At 34.7% G+C, this 19,616-nt stretch overlaps 1 protein-coding gene across 2 annotated transcripts; it reads left to right on the top strand.

Annotated features, from left to right (window-relative positions):
- The first annotated feature begins 1,747 nt into the window (after positions 1-1,747).
- Positions 1,748-13,985, top strand: LOC147405154 (lysophospholipid acyltransferase LPEAT1-like). 2 transcript variants are annotated; one of them, XM_086441371.1, is made up of 8 exons: positions 1,748-2,425; positions 5,756-5,857; positions 6,451-6,488; positions 7,309-7,373; positions 8,151-8,219; positions 9,481-9,614; positions 12,291-12,431; positions 13,760-13,985. In XM_086441371.1, the coding sequence occupies exons 1-8, from the start codon at positions 1,907-1,909 to the stop codon at positions 13,868-13,870; spliced, it is 1,179 nt and encodes a 392-aa protein (XP_086297497.1). In that variant the 5' UTR covers positions 1,748-1,906; the 3' UTR covers positions 13,871-13,985. The 2 variants fall into 2 exon arrangements, with proteins under 2 accessions (XP_086297497.1, XP_086297496.1); XM_086441370.1 differs by having other exon boundaries at positions 5,738-5,857.
- Positions 13,986-19,616: the final 5,631 nt, after the last annotated feature.

The raw sequence follows: 19,616 nt of genomic DNA, 5'->3' as shown, positions 1-19,616 counted from the left end.
AAAAAAAAAAATTAATAAACAAAAATGTAAAAAAAACCTAAATATATAATTAAGGAACATATTAATCATGTGTTAGGATTAAAAAGATATCAAAATAAATTGCAATTCTAAAAAGGAAGTTCGGATGAGCAATACCAAAAATTGTAATTACGATTCTTGGTGGCTGAAGATGATAGAAATGCAAGGTCGAGGGAAAAAAATATGAAGAATGTGAAAGCCGAGATAACATGGATAAATAAAACTACCACGTCCAAGAGAAACGTAACCAATAACTCAAAATTATTCGTATATATCCACATAAATGTGTTCCTCAACTGACAACAAGCAAGTTTCCTCTATGGAGTTGAAATCACCTAATTCCCAACAGTAAGGTCTATCATGGTGTTTATGTTTTATTATTATTTGAATTCTTGTAGATATCAAACTCCATCGATGCTGATAAAAATAAAAATCATCATCCAACATAAAAAAAAATCATCTCTCGACCTCCATTGGTCATTGGGATCTGCTCATATAATACCTATTGAAATTCCCTGTACGCTATTTACTATTAGTTGAAATTCTTGCAAATATCAGACTCATGACATAATTAAATTACGAAAGCACCATCTGAAGTGAGAAATCTAATACACCTAAGGTAGTTAGATTTGAATCACTTTCTTACAAAGAGTCTTAACTCGTTTTGGGAACCCACATTTATTAGATGATCTCAAATAAATACCCATCCCTGCATCATCTTGAATTATGTACTGTCAAACATACCCAACCCACAGTTGGATCCAAATTTTGTGCTCACACATGGTAACTAAGTTCGGATTTGAGAGAGCCACTTCAATTTACTTTGATTAAATCCAATAAATTTTCAAATAAAGAAAATCAAGGAAATTTTGGAAATCATACAAATGATAAAAAAAACAATCAACTTCATCTTTCCTAGCTAAAATCCCTAACCTGTTATTGCATTAACCAGCAAATTCCTACAATAATCAATATGAGGAGAGAAGATAGAAGAGAAAATCGCATAAAAAGTTAATCGATCGACTTACTTATGAGGAAATGAGCAAATTGCTGCGACAATTATCAAAGAGCTCGCCACCGCAGTCGTCTGAGGGAGGAGAGGGTTTCGCTTGGGGGAGGAGATACTTTCGACAAAGAGAATGGTTCTTTTGAGGTTTCCAATCAAGGGTTCTGTCAAGGTTCCAAATGAGATAAGGGGTTTTTATTTTGAAGTTGGGATAAAAAAACGAAAACGGTTTTATTCTCTTGAGGGTAATATTGGAATTGCACAACTAAAATGACAGGAAAAAAAATGCTCTCCATAAAATCAAAATTAAGAAGCACCACTTTCAGTACTTCTCATAAAAGTACTGTTTTAACTATTTTAAAAAGTTACTTTTCCAAAGCATTGGGTGTCCAAACGATAGAATAAGTGCTTCTGACTCCCCACCAGAGCCAGAAGCACTTGGAGAAGTCAATCCAAATAGGTCCTTAGACTCTGAACTTCTGCTTCTCCTAGACGCAAATTCTGAAGTAGAAGCTGAAATCTGTAATCAATAGACCATGGAGAAAAATATTCAAAGATGAGGGCATGTAGGTCATTTCCTGTTAATCAATTAGAGGCAACAGAGGTCAAGGGGTATATCATAATTTTAAAACACAAAGAGGTATCTCCAATATTTACAAAACGTCAAGGGTTATATCTAAATCACGATATATATATATATAGATAGATATTCGATTCGACTCTTCTCCACGCGCGCCAATTTCTTCAGCTCTCACGACACGTAAGCATATCTACTAGCACTCAAATTCCTCACGAACTCCTCCTCCTCCTCCAAATCTCTGCTAATGGCGACCGTATAAGAAATTAGGGTTTGGAATTTGGAGTCTCTATTAAGCTCTCGCGATGGAGTCTGAACTGAAACAATTCGATTCGAAGAATCAAACACTTGAACCAATCGACGAGCCTCACAGTGATGGATTGGGTGAGCCTCCATTGCTGAAATCAGATTCGAACCTGAAATCTCCTACTTTATCCACAGAGAATTTGGACGAACTCGAGAGGAAATTTGCTGCATATGTTCGTAAAGATGTTTATGGGACGATGGGGAGAGGTGAATTACCATGGACAGAGAAATTTCTTCTTGGATTCGCTCTCGTAACTCTAGTACCGATTCGTGTGGTTTTTGGATTCGTTATTTTGGTTCTGTATTACTTGATTTGTCGGCTTTGTACGCTTTTCTCGGTTCCGAATCGAGAGGATGGACAGGAAGATTACGCTCATATGGATGGGTGGAGAAGAGCTGTTATTGTTAAATGTGGGAGATTTCTTTCTAGGGCAATGCTCTTCACGCTAGGGTTTTATTGGATTAGCGAGGCTTCACCGAATCAAAGACTACATGTAGAGGAGAAATTATCAAGAAAGGTGAGTTTTTGAATTTCTGAAGTTTAGATTCTGTTATAGTTTAATTGTGAATTATGAATTAGCATGCATTATTATTACATTATCGAAGTAAACTCTGAAAACTGTCGGGATTGAAGTAGAAATCTTTTATATCCAAAAGATTTATGTTTGAATGCTTAAAACTTCTAATCTCTCAAATTTTTTTCTTTGAATCGATGGAGGCAAACCATCAATCTGGAATTAGTTCCACTGAAATTGAATTGGTTATGCTGCAAGTGGTATTAATTGTAATTTGAATTAATTCAGTTGTTTTCTTGAAATTCTCTGCATTTCCACATTCACTACATCACATTCGAGGTAGTATGTTTCTATGTGAAACTAGATAAAAAATAAGGAGAGAAAAAGATGAAGGAATCAAGGAAAATACAAGCCCTAAGGCTGTGTGATGGTTTAAGAGAAAACCCTCAAAAAAGGTTTTTTTTCCATTGGAAAAGAAAAGTATTTATAATAAATCCCACTTAAAAAAAATTTAGACCATCCATCTACTTACCATCTGAACCATCTAAATAACTTGTAACCACAATGGAAAAAAAAATGCCCTTAGTGATCACATGACTCCTTTAAAATAACTATGATATTACTAGAATGCCCATACTAAAAATAAAATATAGAGAAGCAGAACAAAATAACAATGCATAACAACAGTCGGTTGAGCAACCATTCCCCTTCCCCACCCCTCTCCAACCAAACTTCTTACATGGTATGTGCCTGGCCTCATCTCCACCTACATTCACATCTTCCACATCTTACACATCTTCCACTTTCTTGCTGGTCGTGTTCCAGTTTGACAGAACCAACCGTCTATGGATCTCGTTTGGGACATCGATCAACATTATTTATATCTATATTGTTAGTGATAGTCATGAAGAACGCACGGGCTATGATTTCCAATATTTCTTCAACATCACACACAAGAAAACTCTTCTTTGTGGGCATCTTCAAGGTTAGTGTGAAAACATCGAAATAACAAAGACAACACAATCACACAAAACGCAAGGATTTATGTCCACCTAATAAACAAGAACAATTATTATTTTCTCATGAGTTTTACAGCCTTAGAGATCTCTATTTATATAACCGAGAGTTACCAAAACATGTAAAACTCCCTAAAACAGAAACTCCCAAAAATAGAAAACCCCTTAAGAAAATATTACACGATTGCCCTTTTCATACCCCTTAAAAAATTCAGGCCGCAATTCTGCGTAGCGCAACATAATACAAGACATTTACACAACAGTTAGCATAGTTCCCTCACAAATATAATGAGTGGTAAGGATGATCAGGGGATCTCAATTGTGTAATACGGTAAGACTATCCATCACAATGAAAATGCCAGGTCTAGTAGGCAGATTGCAGGTGCCAGGAAGGTTGGATATACAGGTGTATCTGACGGCTGCTTAGAAACACTTTATGCGCTTGTCCAAAAGACTTTATGTATCATCGAGGAATCACCAAGCATATGGTCAAAATCCGAGAGAGGTCCATCTGTGTTGGTGAATACAACAGTAACACCATATCTTCACCTCTAATGACTTTGAGGAACCTCTAAACTTGTTAAAGTTGCTTCCCTTTTGGCAGCTTTGCATTCGTCTCCTTCGTTCCCAACGAACTTGGTTACTTTGTCTCCTGTACTAGGGTTCTGTTCAATGAGATCAACTGATTCAACTCGCTCAATTAGATATTTAAATATGGTCTTGATGGAACCACACTCTACAAAAGTGGGCCAAAAGCCAACAGAGGATGTGAAACAAACAAAAAAGAGAGAGCCTTAGCGCTTAGGTCCAACATCAAGATATTGCTCCTCAACCTTCTTATTTCTCTCCGTCACATTCATCTTATACATTCCAAACGAACTTGGCTAGAGAGTCAATATGCAGTGTTTAACATGTGGGAAAAAGGAACGATGATAGTATGGAATCTTTGTTTTGTAAGTAGTTGAGATGGGGAGGAGGTGGTCAAAACGAGGTTTCACTCAATGGTTGGAAATTAGAAAATAGGATTCCATACCACACAAACCTCATTTCGACCCCATCCTCACAACTACAAAACAATGATTCCATACCACCCTCTTCCTTTTTGCATGTTAAACGTTGCATATCGACCCTTCCCAAAAGTAATTACAGGTGTGGATGTACTAGTGAAATGTCTTGAGCATCAAGGTGTTATCGTTGTCCAAGAAGGAAAAATAAGGAGAGAAAAAGATGAAAGAATCAACGAAAATCACAAACACTAAGTTTATTTGATGGTTTAAGAGAAAATCCTTAAAGAAAGGTTTCTTTTCTATTACAAAATATCTGGCCAAAATCTGTTTTTCAAGGTGAAAGAGACGTATTTTTAATAAACCCTATTTGAAACAGATCTTGACCACCCATGTACGTATATTTTGAGTCATCCAAATAACCTGTAACCACAACGGACATAAATGCCCTTCCTGATTACATGGCTATCACATGACTCTTTTACACCAACTATTACTAGGATGCCCTTACTAATAATAAAATATATAGAAGAAGAACAAAACAACAATGCATAGCAACACTTCTTGGCTCCAAGATTTAGTACGCAACTCTGGTGTTCCTCATTGCAATACTAATTCTCTGGCATGACTTCTATAGTTGCTGATTTTCTTTTAATGTTATTTAAAAAAAAAAGTTCCAATAGGCTATGGTGAGTCGCTGGGTGCGTGGAGAATGTTTAGTCTTGTACGGGTAATCCTTGGTGCATTTCGAGGAGAATGATTCTGTACCGGTGGAGTAGATTTATGTTCTTCTGAAGATATTGACCTCTAGAATGTGGATATAAAAATGCTGAGCATATATATTCTATGACATGGGCACATCACCCGAGCTTTGTAATCAGTGGTACATCATGTCCACCTTACCCACCAACAAAATGACAAATCTTCCATTTTATATTTTATTTTTATTTAGTATTTATTGTTTCATTCCCAATGAATACAACTATACAACAGCTTAGGTTGTTCATGACTGGTGGACATGGTTGGACATTTATTTTTTATTCTAAATTATTTCTGATCCATCTAGATGAAGAGAATTCAGTAGGACTAGTGCGTTGGTTAATTTCTTACATGAAACTGATTTTCTAATTGGTTAGTTCTTAACTGCCCTTTCCGAGATACTTGAGGTTAGTTAATATGCTTAGTAATTTCTATACGTTGAGATGTGCAGGAACTCATATGGTGTATTGATGTTGGACTGGTCCTGTTTCCTTTTTTCCTTCTTACAACCCTATTTCTTGTTTCTAATTTGTTAGAATGAGTGTAAAGAGCAGTCTGAAGAACCTGAAAGACCTGGGGCAATCGTATCTAACCACATATCTTATTTGGATACCTTGTACCATATGTCTTCTTCCTTTCCAAGCTTTGTTGCTAAGGTAGGTTAGCCAACTAAATGTTTAATGAATTCGATGCTACAATTTCTTTCGGAAGGGTAAATTACACTTTCACCCCCTGTGGTTTCGCATAATTCTATATCGACCCTCAATGTTTTGATAATTGAACTTACCTCCCTTATAGTTATCTAAGGGGTTCACTTTCCCCCTTCCATCTACTTGCCGTCAATGCAAACAGTTAAAAAAATATTTTTATTTTTTATAAAGACCATTTTACCCTTTTTAAAATGTTTACTTTTTGATGAACAAAAATATCCATGTGAAAAGATGGGTTCATGCCAAAGAGTGTGAATGCTTAGATAGGTGCATTTTTAACTATAGTTTTAAAATTTAAAATTAAAGGGTAAAATAGTAAAATAACATCTGAATTTTAACACCATCAATGAAAGGGTATGCAAGCGCAATTATCAAAATGTTAGGGGGTCAACATGGAATTAGGCCAAACTACAAGGGGTTAAAAGTGTAATTTACCTTTTTGGAAATAGTTTGGTCAGAATTTTCTACATTTTTTTTATGGGAACTGACATATTTTATTCTATTCTTTCCAATCTCAATCTTGAATTCCATTGCTGAAGAGATCAGTGGCGAAGCTTCCTTTAGTTGGTCTCATCAGGTCTGTTCACATTAATTGTCTTTTTCTTTTGTGGATTTTTATGATAGCATGATCTCAAACGTCAAGTTATCCTTAACAAGTTTCTGATTAACAAGAAGCCGAAATGATTCTTCTATTGTAACCTAGATCCCTCAAACTCTGAAAAACATGTCTTTTTGAGTCCGTATGTTCAACCTTTTGATTTAATTCTTATATATAAAACAAATTAAACTACGCAGTTAGCTAAGCCATAGTTATTATATATAATGAAATCCTTCCGGTATTACTTGTTACTAGTTGATGCAATTGAAATTCTTCAACTAGTAAGCACATAAAGGATGTTTTGTGGCCTAGGTTATCATCATATATACTAACTATTTCTTGGAGTTCCATATCATCTCTGGACATTCAAAGCTCTCACTGCCCTTTGTGAAAGTTGGGTGGATGTGGCAGAAGAAACATTGAGGTGTTTGTTATATTAGATACAAGCAACCTTCAATGCATTTATGTGCTTCACAATCAGCTTGTCCTACCTTGTTGTATCATTGGAATTTTTTTTCATAGATATATGGGTGAAGTGTCATTGCACTTTTGCTTCAAATTTTTGAAGCATTTAAACTGATGTCATCAATCCATGGACAGTTGATTAATTGCACAAACATAAACCATCAACACCATTTATTTGGACTGGAATTTGGTGAACTCTATTTATCTGTTTGTTTGCTTTTTATTCCCATACATTGTGATTCTTTAACTTCAATTCTTGATGCATTTGTAGCTATATTTTACATATTACAGTTATGGACAAAAACTTATGGTTTTAATTTTATACATCCCCCAGTAAGTGCCTTGGCTGTGTCTATGTTCAGCGGGAATCAAAGTCATCCGATTTTAAGGGTGTTTCAGGTATATGCAGCATTGAAATTTTATGATTTTACCATTAAAAGTTGTTGGCTCATGCTATTTTACATTTAGAAGTTGTTTGCTTGTGTCTTACACGATTGGAACAAATGGTGTCAACTATTTCATGATCTGCAAATTGATAAAATTTTGATATTATATTTTATTCTCAGTATTTAGTTTTATCACAGAAAAAACTAAAGATTAGCATGATTGCATTCATAAGTATTAAAGATGATCTCTCCGCATATTTTGTGAGAAAAAGGGAATCTATTGATCATTGTTTTCATCCTTTTGACATGACTTGGAAAGCTTGGAGCTACTTCCTTAATCTTATGGAGCTCTTGTGGAGTCGTGGGTCCCATCAAACATTTTAGACTTTATTCTTGAAGGACGGTGGATCCTTTTGTATACATGGTTGTCTGTTTTGGAAAAATGCTTTACAGGCCATCTTATGGGGCTTCTTAGGAAGAAAGTGAAGATTATGTCTGAGAGCAAATATTTCAGTCTTGTTACGATTAATGTGTGGATTATGGTGATGGTTTCTCGTTGGGCGCTTATACCAGAAGAAAGTTAATGGACTAAGTTCTTATGATATTTTGATGTATTGGAGAACAGTAAATCAGTTGTACATTTTACCGATTATATCAATTTGGAACATTGGTCTCATCTTTACATATATATGACTAAGTTCTAAATGAAAAGGAATAGGTTTGTCCTTTTCGTATTATATTAAGCAGATATTTGCTGTTTTAATACTTAAAAAATGACTGTTGTTTGTAGGTGTTGTGACAGAAAGAGTCCTTGAAGCTCATCAGGATAAATATGCTCCGATGATGATGTTGTTTCCAGGTAATCATTTATGATCTTATTAATGTATGGATGTGACATTGAATCCCGGCCTGGATTGTTATACATCCATTATATGATTATTTCAACCAATTGAGTTAAACTCAAGTCATCGTTGTACAACATTCTTGTACTGATTTTTTGCCAAGGTTGTGTAATTTTTCTTTATTTAATACAAATATTCACTATATCAAAAAGAATAAAAAGTGTTAAAGCTGTATTAATTTTTCTGATTGATACAGTGTGGATATGACATTTATCCCTAAAGTGTTCAATATGGATACAACACCCATTTTGAAGTGTCCAAGTAGTATATCTGCCATAAGAACATGGCTGTACTTTTGAACAACAGAGTCATTTCATGACATCCGAAGATCAAAACTATGTCTTGACGTCTTTCCTGATTTCTTTTTATGGATCTCTTCTTTTGAATTTCCAGATCTTTCATTAGATTAGCGGAAGCTTGTAACCTGAGGAATCAAATTTCGTTCTTCCATTTAGTCAAACTTTTTAGAATTTGTTTCATACTTTTGTGCTGATCAACAGAAGAAAGAGAACTCTTATCTTGCTTTCTTTCTGCCTGAAGTCCATGATTTTCTTTCCATCTATTTTCTTTGATCATATACTTAGATCCACCTAATCGCACATGCACTAGTAAATTTGGTTCGCCATGAGATGCTAAGTAGCACAGGTCCATGGTTCAAAGTTTCATTCCCCTTCAGTATGTTTAAGCAGAACAATTTGGTTTTGACCGAGACCAGAATGAAACATTGACCCCAAAACATTGAATGTTTCAGAAATGCTTTGAATTGTCTTGGAATGTCTGAGAATGTTTCATCAAGACCATCTTGGTTTTTATCCTGACTGAAACATTCCCTTGAGACGAGGTTTTAAACCTTGCATAGGTCCAACCATAAACTTGTACGAGCATTAAGTTTATTAATATTCAATTTTAATCTTTGTTTTCTTTTATTTTTAATCATGTTTTAGTTATTATTTGAATAATTACTAGTACGTCCTTAAAAAACGCAGCCTTTTCTCTAAATTTCAAAGTTCACTAATAATAGCTGTTTACATTAAAGATGAGAATGTGGAATGAAAGTGATGTAATGCTGGTGTTACCACATAGCACTGGTTTGAAGATCCCAAGTTCCTTTTTATGCATGAGAGACAGATTTATCTGCAAGTATATTATTTTCCGCATCACTCATGATTCTTTGCATCATGATGTACAATTGTTTGATTATTCTTTTGTTGATCTCAGAGGGCACAACTACGAATGGGGACTTCCTCCTTCCATTCAAGACAGGTGCTTTTTTGTCAAAAGCACCAGTACTTCCAGTTATTCTAAGATACCCTTTTCGGAGATTTAGTCCAGCCTGGGATTCCATTTCCGGAGTGAGTAGCCCTTCATTTTGCCATGCTTTGATAACATTATTCAGTTAATAAGGACTAAGGTGGTGTAAGACTTAAAATGGGTCAGGTTTGGGCTGGATCTGACTACATCCATATTCAGATCCTACAGATCCGGATCCGAATCCAACTTGGATCCTATTAGCAAAAACCTATCCAAATCATTTTGCTTTCATTAAATCCGTATCTGACCCGACTGAATTACTTGATCTGGGTCAGTTGGGTCGGATAATTCCGGTCCGTTAACCATTTTTTGTTGTTGCTATATTTCTTTTCTAATTGCTATACAATTCTATTTTACCATTACAATTTATTTACTTTATAAAAATTCATGTTATATTAAAATAGTAGAAAAAGATATTTTGAAAAACATAAAAATATAATTTTCAAAGCAATATATCATTTGGATCTAGGTGGATATAGGGATTGATCTGTATCCGATCCGGATCAAGGGACATCAACCCATATTTGACCCCTTTTTATTCGGATCTACTCCAAGGCGCTAAATTTGTATTCAGATCACTCGGATTTCGGATAAAATCTGACCCATTTGATCCCGTAAGCTGGTGCATCTCCATGCCAATAATTCATTGGAATCAAAATTGCAATAGTGCAATCTTTAGTGACCTGAAGCTTTAGAGACAGTTGATACTTCTTCTATTGAGTTCTAATATTCATTATGTTTTTTCTGGATAGTTCTGCTTTGCTCTCATGGACCAGTACATTTTAATCCTTACTGTGAATTGTTCCATTTTTTTCACACGATAACTCTCTAATTGTGTTGCCTGCTTTGTATAATGTGTGGCTGATTCACTAGGCACATGTAGGGATGGGTGACATCCCCTTCAGTCCTTAAGTGTAGAGAAGGCCCTATTTGCTGTTTAGCTATGTAGCAAGGACACCCCATATCCTAGTGTCTGACAGATGTTGACACACTATTTCAAACAAATATAATTTAGTCAAAACATTTTGTTTCCTTCCATTTTTATATATATGATTAGCTTATATCGGCTTAGTTATATTATTCTTTCTATGTTATAAACTTATGTATTCTAAAATTATTGTTCTTGACATATGTAATTAACTTTATGTATGTATAGGTGTGTTAGATTGGTCAATGTGACACTTTGTACCAGTACAGGACACCTACACACATCTCTGTGTCATTGTCATGTAGTTTCTTAATGATTTTTTCAAAAACTAAGTGGGAAGTGGCAGTTCTGAGTAATTACAGAAGTGTGGGGTGCCTGCATTTATATTTAATAACAATCGATTCTCTTGGTGTTTATTGTAGTTAAAGAAACTTAGTTTGTTCACATTAATAAATGACAGCAAATGGAACAAAATGTGGTCTTGTTTCCAACATGCTCAATCAGCATAAAGCAGTTTTGGAAAAAAAATGTCAAAGGGTCCAGTATTATCTAGATTTTTAGACATTGTGGGCAAGAAAGTGAAGGATCACTATGCCAAGTGTTTTCAGATGCTAAGGCGTGAGGCGAGGAGTTGGGATATTTAGTGCCTTGAGGTGTAAGCTGCATGCGCATGAAATTTTTAAATAAATTATATAAAATATATAAATAGTTCATATTACCCATTAAAAAATAGTTCATATTAAAAAAATAGGATAACCAACACATATTTGTAATACTTAAAATTCCAAGATTCAATCCACATAATAAAATTTAAGTTTTAATTTGCTAGCATTAAGATTCAATAGTCAATACCAACGTTAATTATGTACCCTATTCACCGTTATAAAAAAATTCACTTCCACCACTAAAAAATACTCTTAAGACCCAATCACTCTCAATCTTACACTATACAACAACATATTAGTAGTATGAGAAGCATAGGTATAGAAAAACACTTAAATAGAAATAAAAATAAGTAAAAAAAAAAAAAAGAATTTCTATTTACAAGTGAGGCTTACACCTCAATAAAAAAAATGTACGCCTCAGTTACGTCTCGGCTGAGGCATACACTTTTTTAGCGCTTCGTGATGCCTCAAGTGTCTGAACGCCTAAACACGTTTTTTTATACGCCTCATACTGAGGCGTGCCTCGAGGCTTACACCTTTGAGAAACATGCCAACAAACGAACAAAATTTTCATAATTGGCAATAATGGTGCTAGTCCAAACTAAGTGAAACTTTTTATTTTTTGGATAGAATATTATGCTCAGATCTGGTGAAGGGAATTATGAGGATTTCTGGGTGTTTTCTTTGAATACAGGTCTATTATGACTGATATGTTTCTGACTATTCAAAAGGAATGCCCAGACAGACATTTATACAGCGCATAAGATTGTTTTCTTTTCTCTTTAAACCAAACAAGAACAAAAGAGATATCCCACCAAAATATGGATGAAATGATAATGATTATACAATGAGAGACCTACCAAACATGGACATCTTAGATTCGCGAATATGGGTCCACCCATATTCATCGAAATATTCACAGTAGTCCTATTGCATTAATTGGTTTTTAATTCATGTTAATGTATATGGATTCTTTTGGTTGTTGTCTGCTAAAAGTTTCTTTTCATCACGTATTAATGAAAAGGGCCATGCACTCTAAAATTTTCATCTATAATTTATCGTTTTTTATTGTCATACCTGGATATTCTTTTTCCCCAAAGTTCAGCTTTTTTGTTCATGTGCAGGTTCGCCATGTGATTTTGCTTCTTTGTCAATTTGTGAATCACATTGAGGTGATCTGGTTACCAGTTTATTATCCCTCAGAGGAGGAAAAGGAGGATCCAAAACTGTATGCTAATAATGTCCGGAACTTAATGGCTAGAGAGGTATGCATCTTTATTTCATCTTTAGTTTTTGGAAGTCTGTATCAGTTGTAAGCTTAAGGGTTTTGTTTGAAACTTCGACTCTTACTATGTTAATAAAATTAAAAGGCTAACTAAAAGGGAATGAAAGATTGACATTTAAAAGGACTTCTCTAGCCTTAAACTTATGGTGGAGATGGGATGGTTTCCTAGGAATCAAGGCAGATTTCCTAGGGATTCATTTTTGTAGGGAATCCTTATGTATAGGGCTGTCAATGGAATGGATCAGACCCAAAATCCGATCTGTTCTGATAACTTCAGGTCTGGATTGATGGTTTGGATTCCGATAAGGTTCCGTTCAGATATCTTATTGAATCGGATCTGGATCAACCATGTCCCGATTCTATAACAACACGACCCGATTATATGTTAGAAAAAATATATAAATTATATTATATTTTTGTTGAGATGTATGAAGTTTATTTAGATTTTGTTTATAAAATCATGTTTGGTCCGATCCGATTGTTTATGGATCGGGTCTGGATCTTAACATTGAGCTCCGATACCTATCAGATCAGTCTTGGATCCGATCCAATCCTTATTGGATTGGTACCAAATTAACCCCAATCCGATCCGGACCCAATCCATTGACTGCCCTACTATGTATATCTTACCATCTCAGCCGTAAATTTGAGGTTTGTGTTTTCCTTTGGAAAACTAGGTCCATACACCACACAAGGTGGTTAAATGTGTCTGTTTGGTAGGACTGTCAATGGATTGGATCGGGACGATTTGGTACCAATCTGATAAGTATCGGATAGGGCTCTTAACTGATCGGAATTTTATTGGATCTCAATATTAAGATGCAAACCCAATCCAATAACAATTGGATCGGACCAAACCCAATTTGATGTACAAATTCTAAACAAGCTTCATATATTTAAACAAATATATGATATAATTTCTGATATTTTATCAGATTGGGTCCTTATCGGATTGGGACTTGTTCAATCCAGATCCGATGCAACTAGATATCAGATCGGAACCTTAACTGATTGGATCCTTATTGAAATCTAAATCATTGATCCAGATCCCAATTTATTGGATCGGAACAGATCGGATTTCGGGTCTGATCTGATCCATTGACAGCGCTACTGTTTGCTCTAATTTTTGACTTTTCACTGTCCAAGGGGGCCCACTGACAGAAGATTGAAGTAAACAAGTTGGTGGGCCAATTTTGTGCTATATATACGTAGAAGCAAATCATTCTTGAGTTCTGAACTGTTCAAGGTGTCACTTTGTCTTTCAATCTAATTTTAGTTTATACTCAGTATCATTTGTTATTGTTGCAGGCTAATCTAAAACTCTCAGAAATTGGGCTGGCCGAGAAGCGAATTTATCACACAGCACTCAACAGTAATAATAGGCTAACTAATGTTGTTCTACATCCGAAAGATGATTGATAAATAAATGTCCTCGCTCCCAATTCTTTTTAATACCAATGGGTTGCTCGGTTTATTTAAGTATTTTGGTGTAACTTTCTTATAACCCATCAGTTATAGTTTGAATTTGATCCCAGATCCTTTGTACATAAGGAAGGGATTGTGTTAGTGTTGAAGTTCTGGGTTTGCATGGTATTCATGAATATAATGTCAAATCCCCCACTAAAAATGTTCAATTTGCTTTTATTTTCTGACACAAATATGGAGCATGGCATGTCGTGCTCATTCCATTCTGAAAGTGGTCATCATTGATCATTAGATTTCTTCTAAACTTGTAAATTTTCTTTGTATGCTTTTACATCAGGAATTCTCGAGACTTCAACTGAAGCGCTCTATGGAGCTTCCCTAGTGCTTTTGGTCAATATTGCTCTGAGCTTCAACCATAGGTTCTTCTGTTTCCATTTGTAACCAGTTTTCTCTGTTGCCACCTTCCCAGAAATGCATTTGTGAAGAAAAAAAATGTCATATTTCCATGGTTATATAATGCCTATTTACCATTATCGTCGGTATTATATGTGTGAACATGGAAGTATTGGTGCAGAGATTGGATTTCTGTTTTTGAGAGAGATCATTTTCTGACTAGCTATTGCTTGACCAATTCTTGTGAGGCCACTTCTGTACTTCAGTTGTTACTTGGGTCTTGTTTCTAGTTCTTTTTTTTTCTCTCGATCTCTTCGTATCAGTGTTCAAAATTTTGTTCCATTTTGAAAAATATATGTTTTTAGAAGGTTAATCTTGGCTTCTTAGAGCATCCGACTAATCTTTGGGGAACGTGCAGTCCTCCACCCCCACAACCCAACATACACACACGCGCGTGTGCACCCGCATGCACCAAGTAATTTCTGGGATAAGTCGCTGAGGGTGTTGTCTAGATGGGGGATTCAAATTCAAGACCTTTGCTTCGTGAAGTGTGGTCTTGGCAAAATAATTGCCCGTTTTGGTAAAAATACCCCTAACAACAAACGTGATTTTAATCCATAGCAACTAAATACATGCCATAGCATATTAAGCGAACATTACATTTCCATGGACTAAATACGCCTTCGGACATTTTGTGATGCAGTCTTAGATGGCTATGAGGGGAACTTTTTCGAAACTTAAGACCTTGTTTGGTAATTTTGGTTTGTGCCCACAGAAGTGTTTCTTAGAAAGAAAAATGCTGGATGCAACAGCCACGAAAGAACGCCTTCCAATGGAGCTTAAGTTGAGTCAGGAGGCATCACAATCTTTATCAAAGCTTTTATCAAAAAAATTTAAGAGGGTCTACTTAACGAATCATGTTCTTCAGTTTAATTTCAACTTAACCAGCATCTTGAAAGAAATGATCCAAGTATTTTTTTGATTGGTAAATGATCAACATCCATGTTAGGAGACAAAAATAAAAAAAATAAATACTCAGAGCCCGTTTTGATACACAAAAAGAATTTTTCTACTTTTGAAAGTTAAAAAATCATGAAGTCTGGTTGGATTTGTTTTAGAAAATTATTTTTAAATAGTAAAAAATCCTGATTTTTCAAAAAATAAAAAAGAAATTACTTTTTACTTTTTACCCAAATAGCCTCGAAGTAGACATGGTAGATCTAAAAGAGTTTTAGAATCTCCAACATGAAATAATAATAATTGCAAAATAATTTAAATCCTATTTTATACGTGATTTTTAAACTTGTCCGAGACCGAGACGTATCGTCCGAATTAACTCGGTATCAGAGCTGAACGAGACCAACTCACAAAGTCTTTTTTTTTTATCGAGATTTGCGAGTCACAGTTCAATTTATTGATTTGTCTCACGAGACGTTTCAAACGTATCGGAAAACTCGTCCGAGACGACTCGATATCGGAGCTGAATAAGACGAGACGAGACGAAATACTGAGTTTAAAAACCATGATTTTATATGATCTCCATATGTTGATCTATGGTGATTCAAATGTAAAAAAAGAGAGCTTCTATTGTCACACCAACTTTTGCTATCGCCACCCAAGATGTGGGTTAATTCTTTGATGATATACAAATGAATTGGGGTGACATTAGCAAAAGTTGGTGTGGCAATAGAATCTCTCTAAAATAAAAGTGCCTTATCTCTTCTTGTTGAACTAAGTGTTGGATCAAATTTGATCTACCGTACAAAGAATAACACACAAACCTAAGTAATCTTCTTTTCCTTCAAAATTCGGATAGAATTATTTGTTATCCTACGAATCATTGATTCTTTTTATAAAGATAGGATAATAAGTGGGACGTATCAAAATTCGGATAGAAATGGAATTACAATATATTCCACACTATCTAAGGGGGGACTCTTATTAAAAGTACTTTGGCCGACACGGTATCTACTTTCTATCGACATTCTCAATTCCTTGTATTGTGGAGATCAAGCTTGATAATAAAGATTAATGCTAGAGCAACCTCAGTGAGGGACATACTGGGGGGGGGGGGGGGTATATTGACGTGATGGCGCTCGCATGCCCATAGATATATTTTCTCCGAATCATGCACGCGCCACCACTTCAAAGTGTCCTCCACTGAAGTCACTCCTGCATGACTCATTGATAAATTATTCACCCTTGACTTCACCAGACATGATAAGGAAGGCAAAAAGAAGTTTAATATGGTGAATTAGATTCGTTTTTATCAGATTAAGAAGCATTAGAGGTAATTGTTAGCAAAAATGTATGAAATTATCAATAAAAAATAGAAGCATGTAATTGTTAAAATTAATTTTTACACAAACAAAGAGGATGATCATGTCTTTTAACAAACTTTTGTTTTTGTTTTTGTTTTTGTTTTTTTTTTCTTCTTTCTTTTAGCTTTTCCAATTGTAATTAAATTGAAATTGAAGTTAAAATTAGACACTCTTACTATAATTAACTAATTTTTTTAAAATTTTCAAAGAAATCTTTAATCATATAAAATTATAATAAATCATACACGAACACAAAATCTTTTATTACCCGTTTGGGTTTGCTTTGAAAAGTATTTCTAGCACTGAAATTATTGATTGAGAAAATTGAAAATTTTGCTTATTGTAAAATGCAAAAGCAAGTTGTATAAAGATCCAAAACTAATGCTTCAAAAATACCTAGGCGTCAATGGAGCTAAAAGTTTAAGTCTTAACCTAAGGATTGTAACATACTCTAACGCTTTAAGGCTGGCACTCTTGTTGACCCACTTTATGGCGAGCCCCCCAACCCCTTGACCTTCTTTCCAAGTACAGGTACCCTTTTTTCTTTTTTTCATAAATTGTCCGTTCCCAGACTAATCACAGTGGCCTAGTATGGTGGACTCCTTCCATATCCCATACCATGAAGGAATCTCTTTTTTTATTTTATTTTATTATTATTATTTTTAACTCTTCACAATTGCCTCTCCATAACTTGAACCCTAGATGTGGGTTGGCTTTGATATCAAATATTAAGATCTAAACCAATGCTCTAAAAATAACTAGGCATCAATGGAGTGAAAAGTTAAAGTCTTAATCTAAGGATCGTAACAAATTAATTGCGTCAAACCAATTTTCTATTGTCAATGTTTGTGAAAATTGAAAGGAACTTCAAGCTATGACACTTTTGGATTTAAGTACCCTTGTTATCTTTACTGTTATAATGAGAGAAGGCAGAGTAGAAGTGGTTCGACGCCAAAATTTGGATTCCAAAAATGCTACCATCTTAATATTTAAACTATATGTAATTAGGGTCCTTTTCGTAAAAACAAAGAAAAATGCAATCACACGTCCTTAAAACACATAGTTAGTTTTCAAAGTTAAAAACGTATCCTTATCATTGTGTAATCTTTAAAATAACCTTTAATTAATATTTTAAATTACAAATAAGCCCTTCAGATATAAATGGGTGTGCACATACCGCCTTTCAGTTTTTTTTTTATTTAATTAAAATACTCTGAGAATATATTATACACAGGGGGGCGGAGCCAAGATTTTCTTGTAGTGGGGGTAAACTATGGTTAATTGTATAGTTGATGAACTTGAAGATGAATGATTTTAGGGAGAAATTCAGAGATTTTTTATTACAAATTGAAGAAAATAATATTTAAGTCATTTCCAATTAGTATATGAGAAGGCTCGGTCAAGAGGCAATGTCATCAACAAAAAATTGAAGGGGAATTGGAGGGAAGTGAGAGTGTGGGGGAAAATGGGGAGAGAGGTGAGGGAGTGGGGACAAATGGGGCATGTAATTAGTTGAAAATATAAGGGTGTCTCAAATTTCTGTGGGAGCAATTGCCCCCACAAGCTCCTCCCCTGATGATAGAGTCGTGATAATCTGATCCCCCCCCCCTCCCTTTAAATACACCCTCATCACATAACCGTAGATAATTTGCGTTGGGATATATAAGAAAAAGATTTATGATTCTATGTATCTCGAGGCAAATGATTTACGATTTTGTAATGGGGATGTATGTCGGAGGGGGGATGTTAGAAGATCAATATTATATGTCATATGATGCCAAATTAATGAATAAAAGTATCAAATGTTACAATATTTATGATTCAACATATCTCGAGACAAATGATCTACGATTTTGTGATGGGGATGTATGTTGGAGGGGGGCGTTAGAAGATCAATATTATATATCATATGATACCAAATTAATGAATAAAAGTATCAAATGTTGCAATATATAATTGTCGAAATGTTTAAAGAAATTATTTTTTCCAAAAGTAGCACCGAGCAAAGCCCAATCAATCTAATTGCTTCTACTTTCAAATTCTTTAAAGTAGAAACGGAGACTGGTCTTTACAATTATAGAATGCCAGGAAGAAACCTATCACACCGCGGTAGGTGGGTGGAAAATTTCAATCGATAAGGATAAAGAAAAATTACTTAATGCACCCAGTGGGAGGGACTCCTTTTTAAATACCCATAATTTTTTTATGGTTACTTGATTGTTCTAAGTAAAATGTTTCTTTCTAATGCTTCTTGAGATTGATGATTCAAATTGTTGAGATCAACTTTTGTTCCATTATTTGAAATCTCCTTTTATAATCGTCATGATCAAAAATTGAAAATAATTGATCTCGATGCTTGAACATGAATCATCGAACTCAGTCTTGTTACAATTGTTGATCTCAACGTTTCAACGTGAATCATTGAGATAAATTATTTAAATTGTCGAGATCGATGATTTGAATGTTGATCTCAATCATTTGAACTGTCAAGCTCGACAATTTGAATTCTTCGGGTGAGGGCATTAACAAAGAACGATTTTACTAATTGGATTATTAAGATAATGTCTTAAAAATACTCTCAGTATGGGAGACGAAGAGGGACTTATATCTAAATTCCCCTAATCTTTTGTGATAACTTAATAGTTTAAATAGTAATTCTTTTTTTCTTAATGCCCCTTGAGATCAATTATTCAAAATGTCAATATTGACTTTTATTCCAATCATTGAGATCTCCATTTACAACCCATGTGATCAAAGATTGTAAATCCTTGATCTTAATGTTTGAACATGAATCCTCGAGATCAACCTGGTTACAATTGTTGATCTCAACATTTCAATATGAATCATTGAGATTAACCATTAAATTTTTTGAGATAGACGATTTGAATAGTTAATCTTCACGATTTGAATACTCCCGATGAGGGGCATTAAGGAAGAAAGATTTTACTAGTTGGGTTGTTAAGATAAACTCTCAAAATCAGGGGTGCATTTAAAAACATGTCTCTAGGACTCTCAATGGATGCTTA

Source organism: Akebia trifoliata, chromosome 4, assembly GCF_017979445.1.
Source record: "Akebia trifoliata isolate Shusen 1 chromosome 4, ASM1797944v1, whole genome shotgun sequence".
NCBI lineage: Eukaryota > Viridiplantae > Streptophyta > Magnoliopsida > Ranunculales > Lardizabalaceae > Akebia > Akebia trifoliata.
Note: the sequence above shows the minus strand (reverse complement) of the source record. Positions and strands in the feature narration are given on the sequence as shown.

Coding starts and splice junctions, on each gene's coding strand:
- LOC147405154 (XM_086441370.1), top strand. CDS start 1,907: ATGGAGTCTGAACTGAAACAATTCGATTCGAAGAATCAAACACTTGAA. Junction 2,426..5,737: donor AGGAGAAATTATCAAGAAAG/GTGAGTTTTTGA, acceptor CTAATTTGTTAG/AATGAGTGTAAAGAGCAGTC. Junction 12,432..13,759: donor GGAACTTAATGGCTAGAGAG/GTATGCATCTTT, acceptor TTATTGTTGCAG/GCTAATCTAAAACTCTCAGA.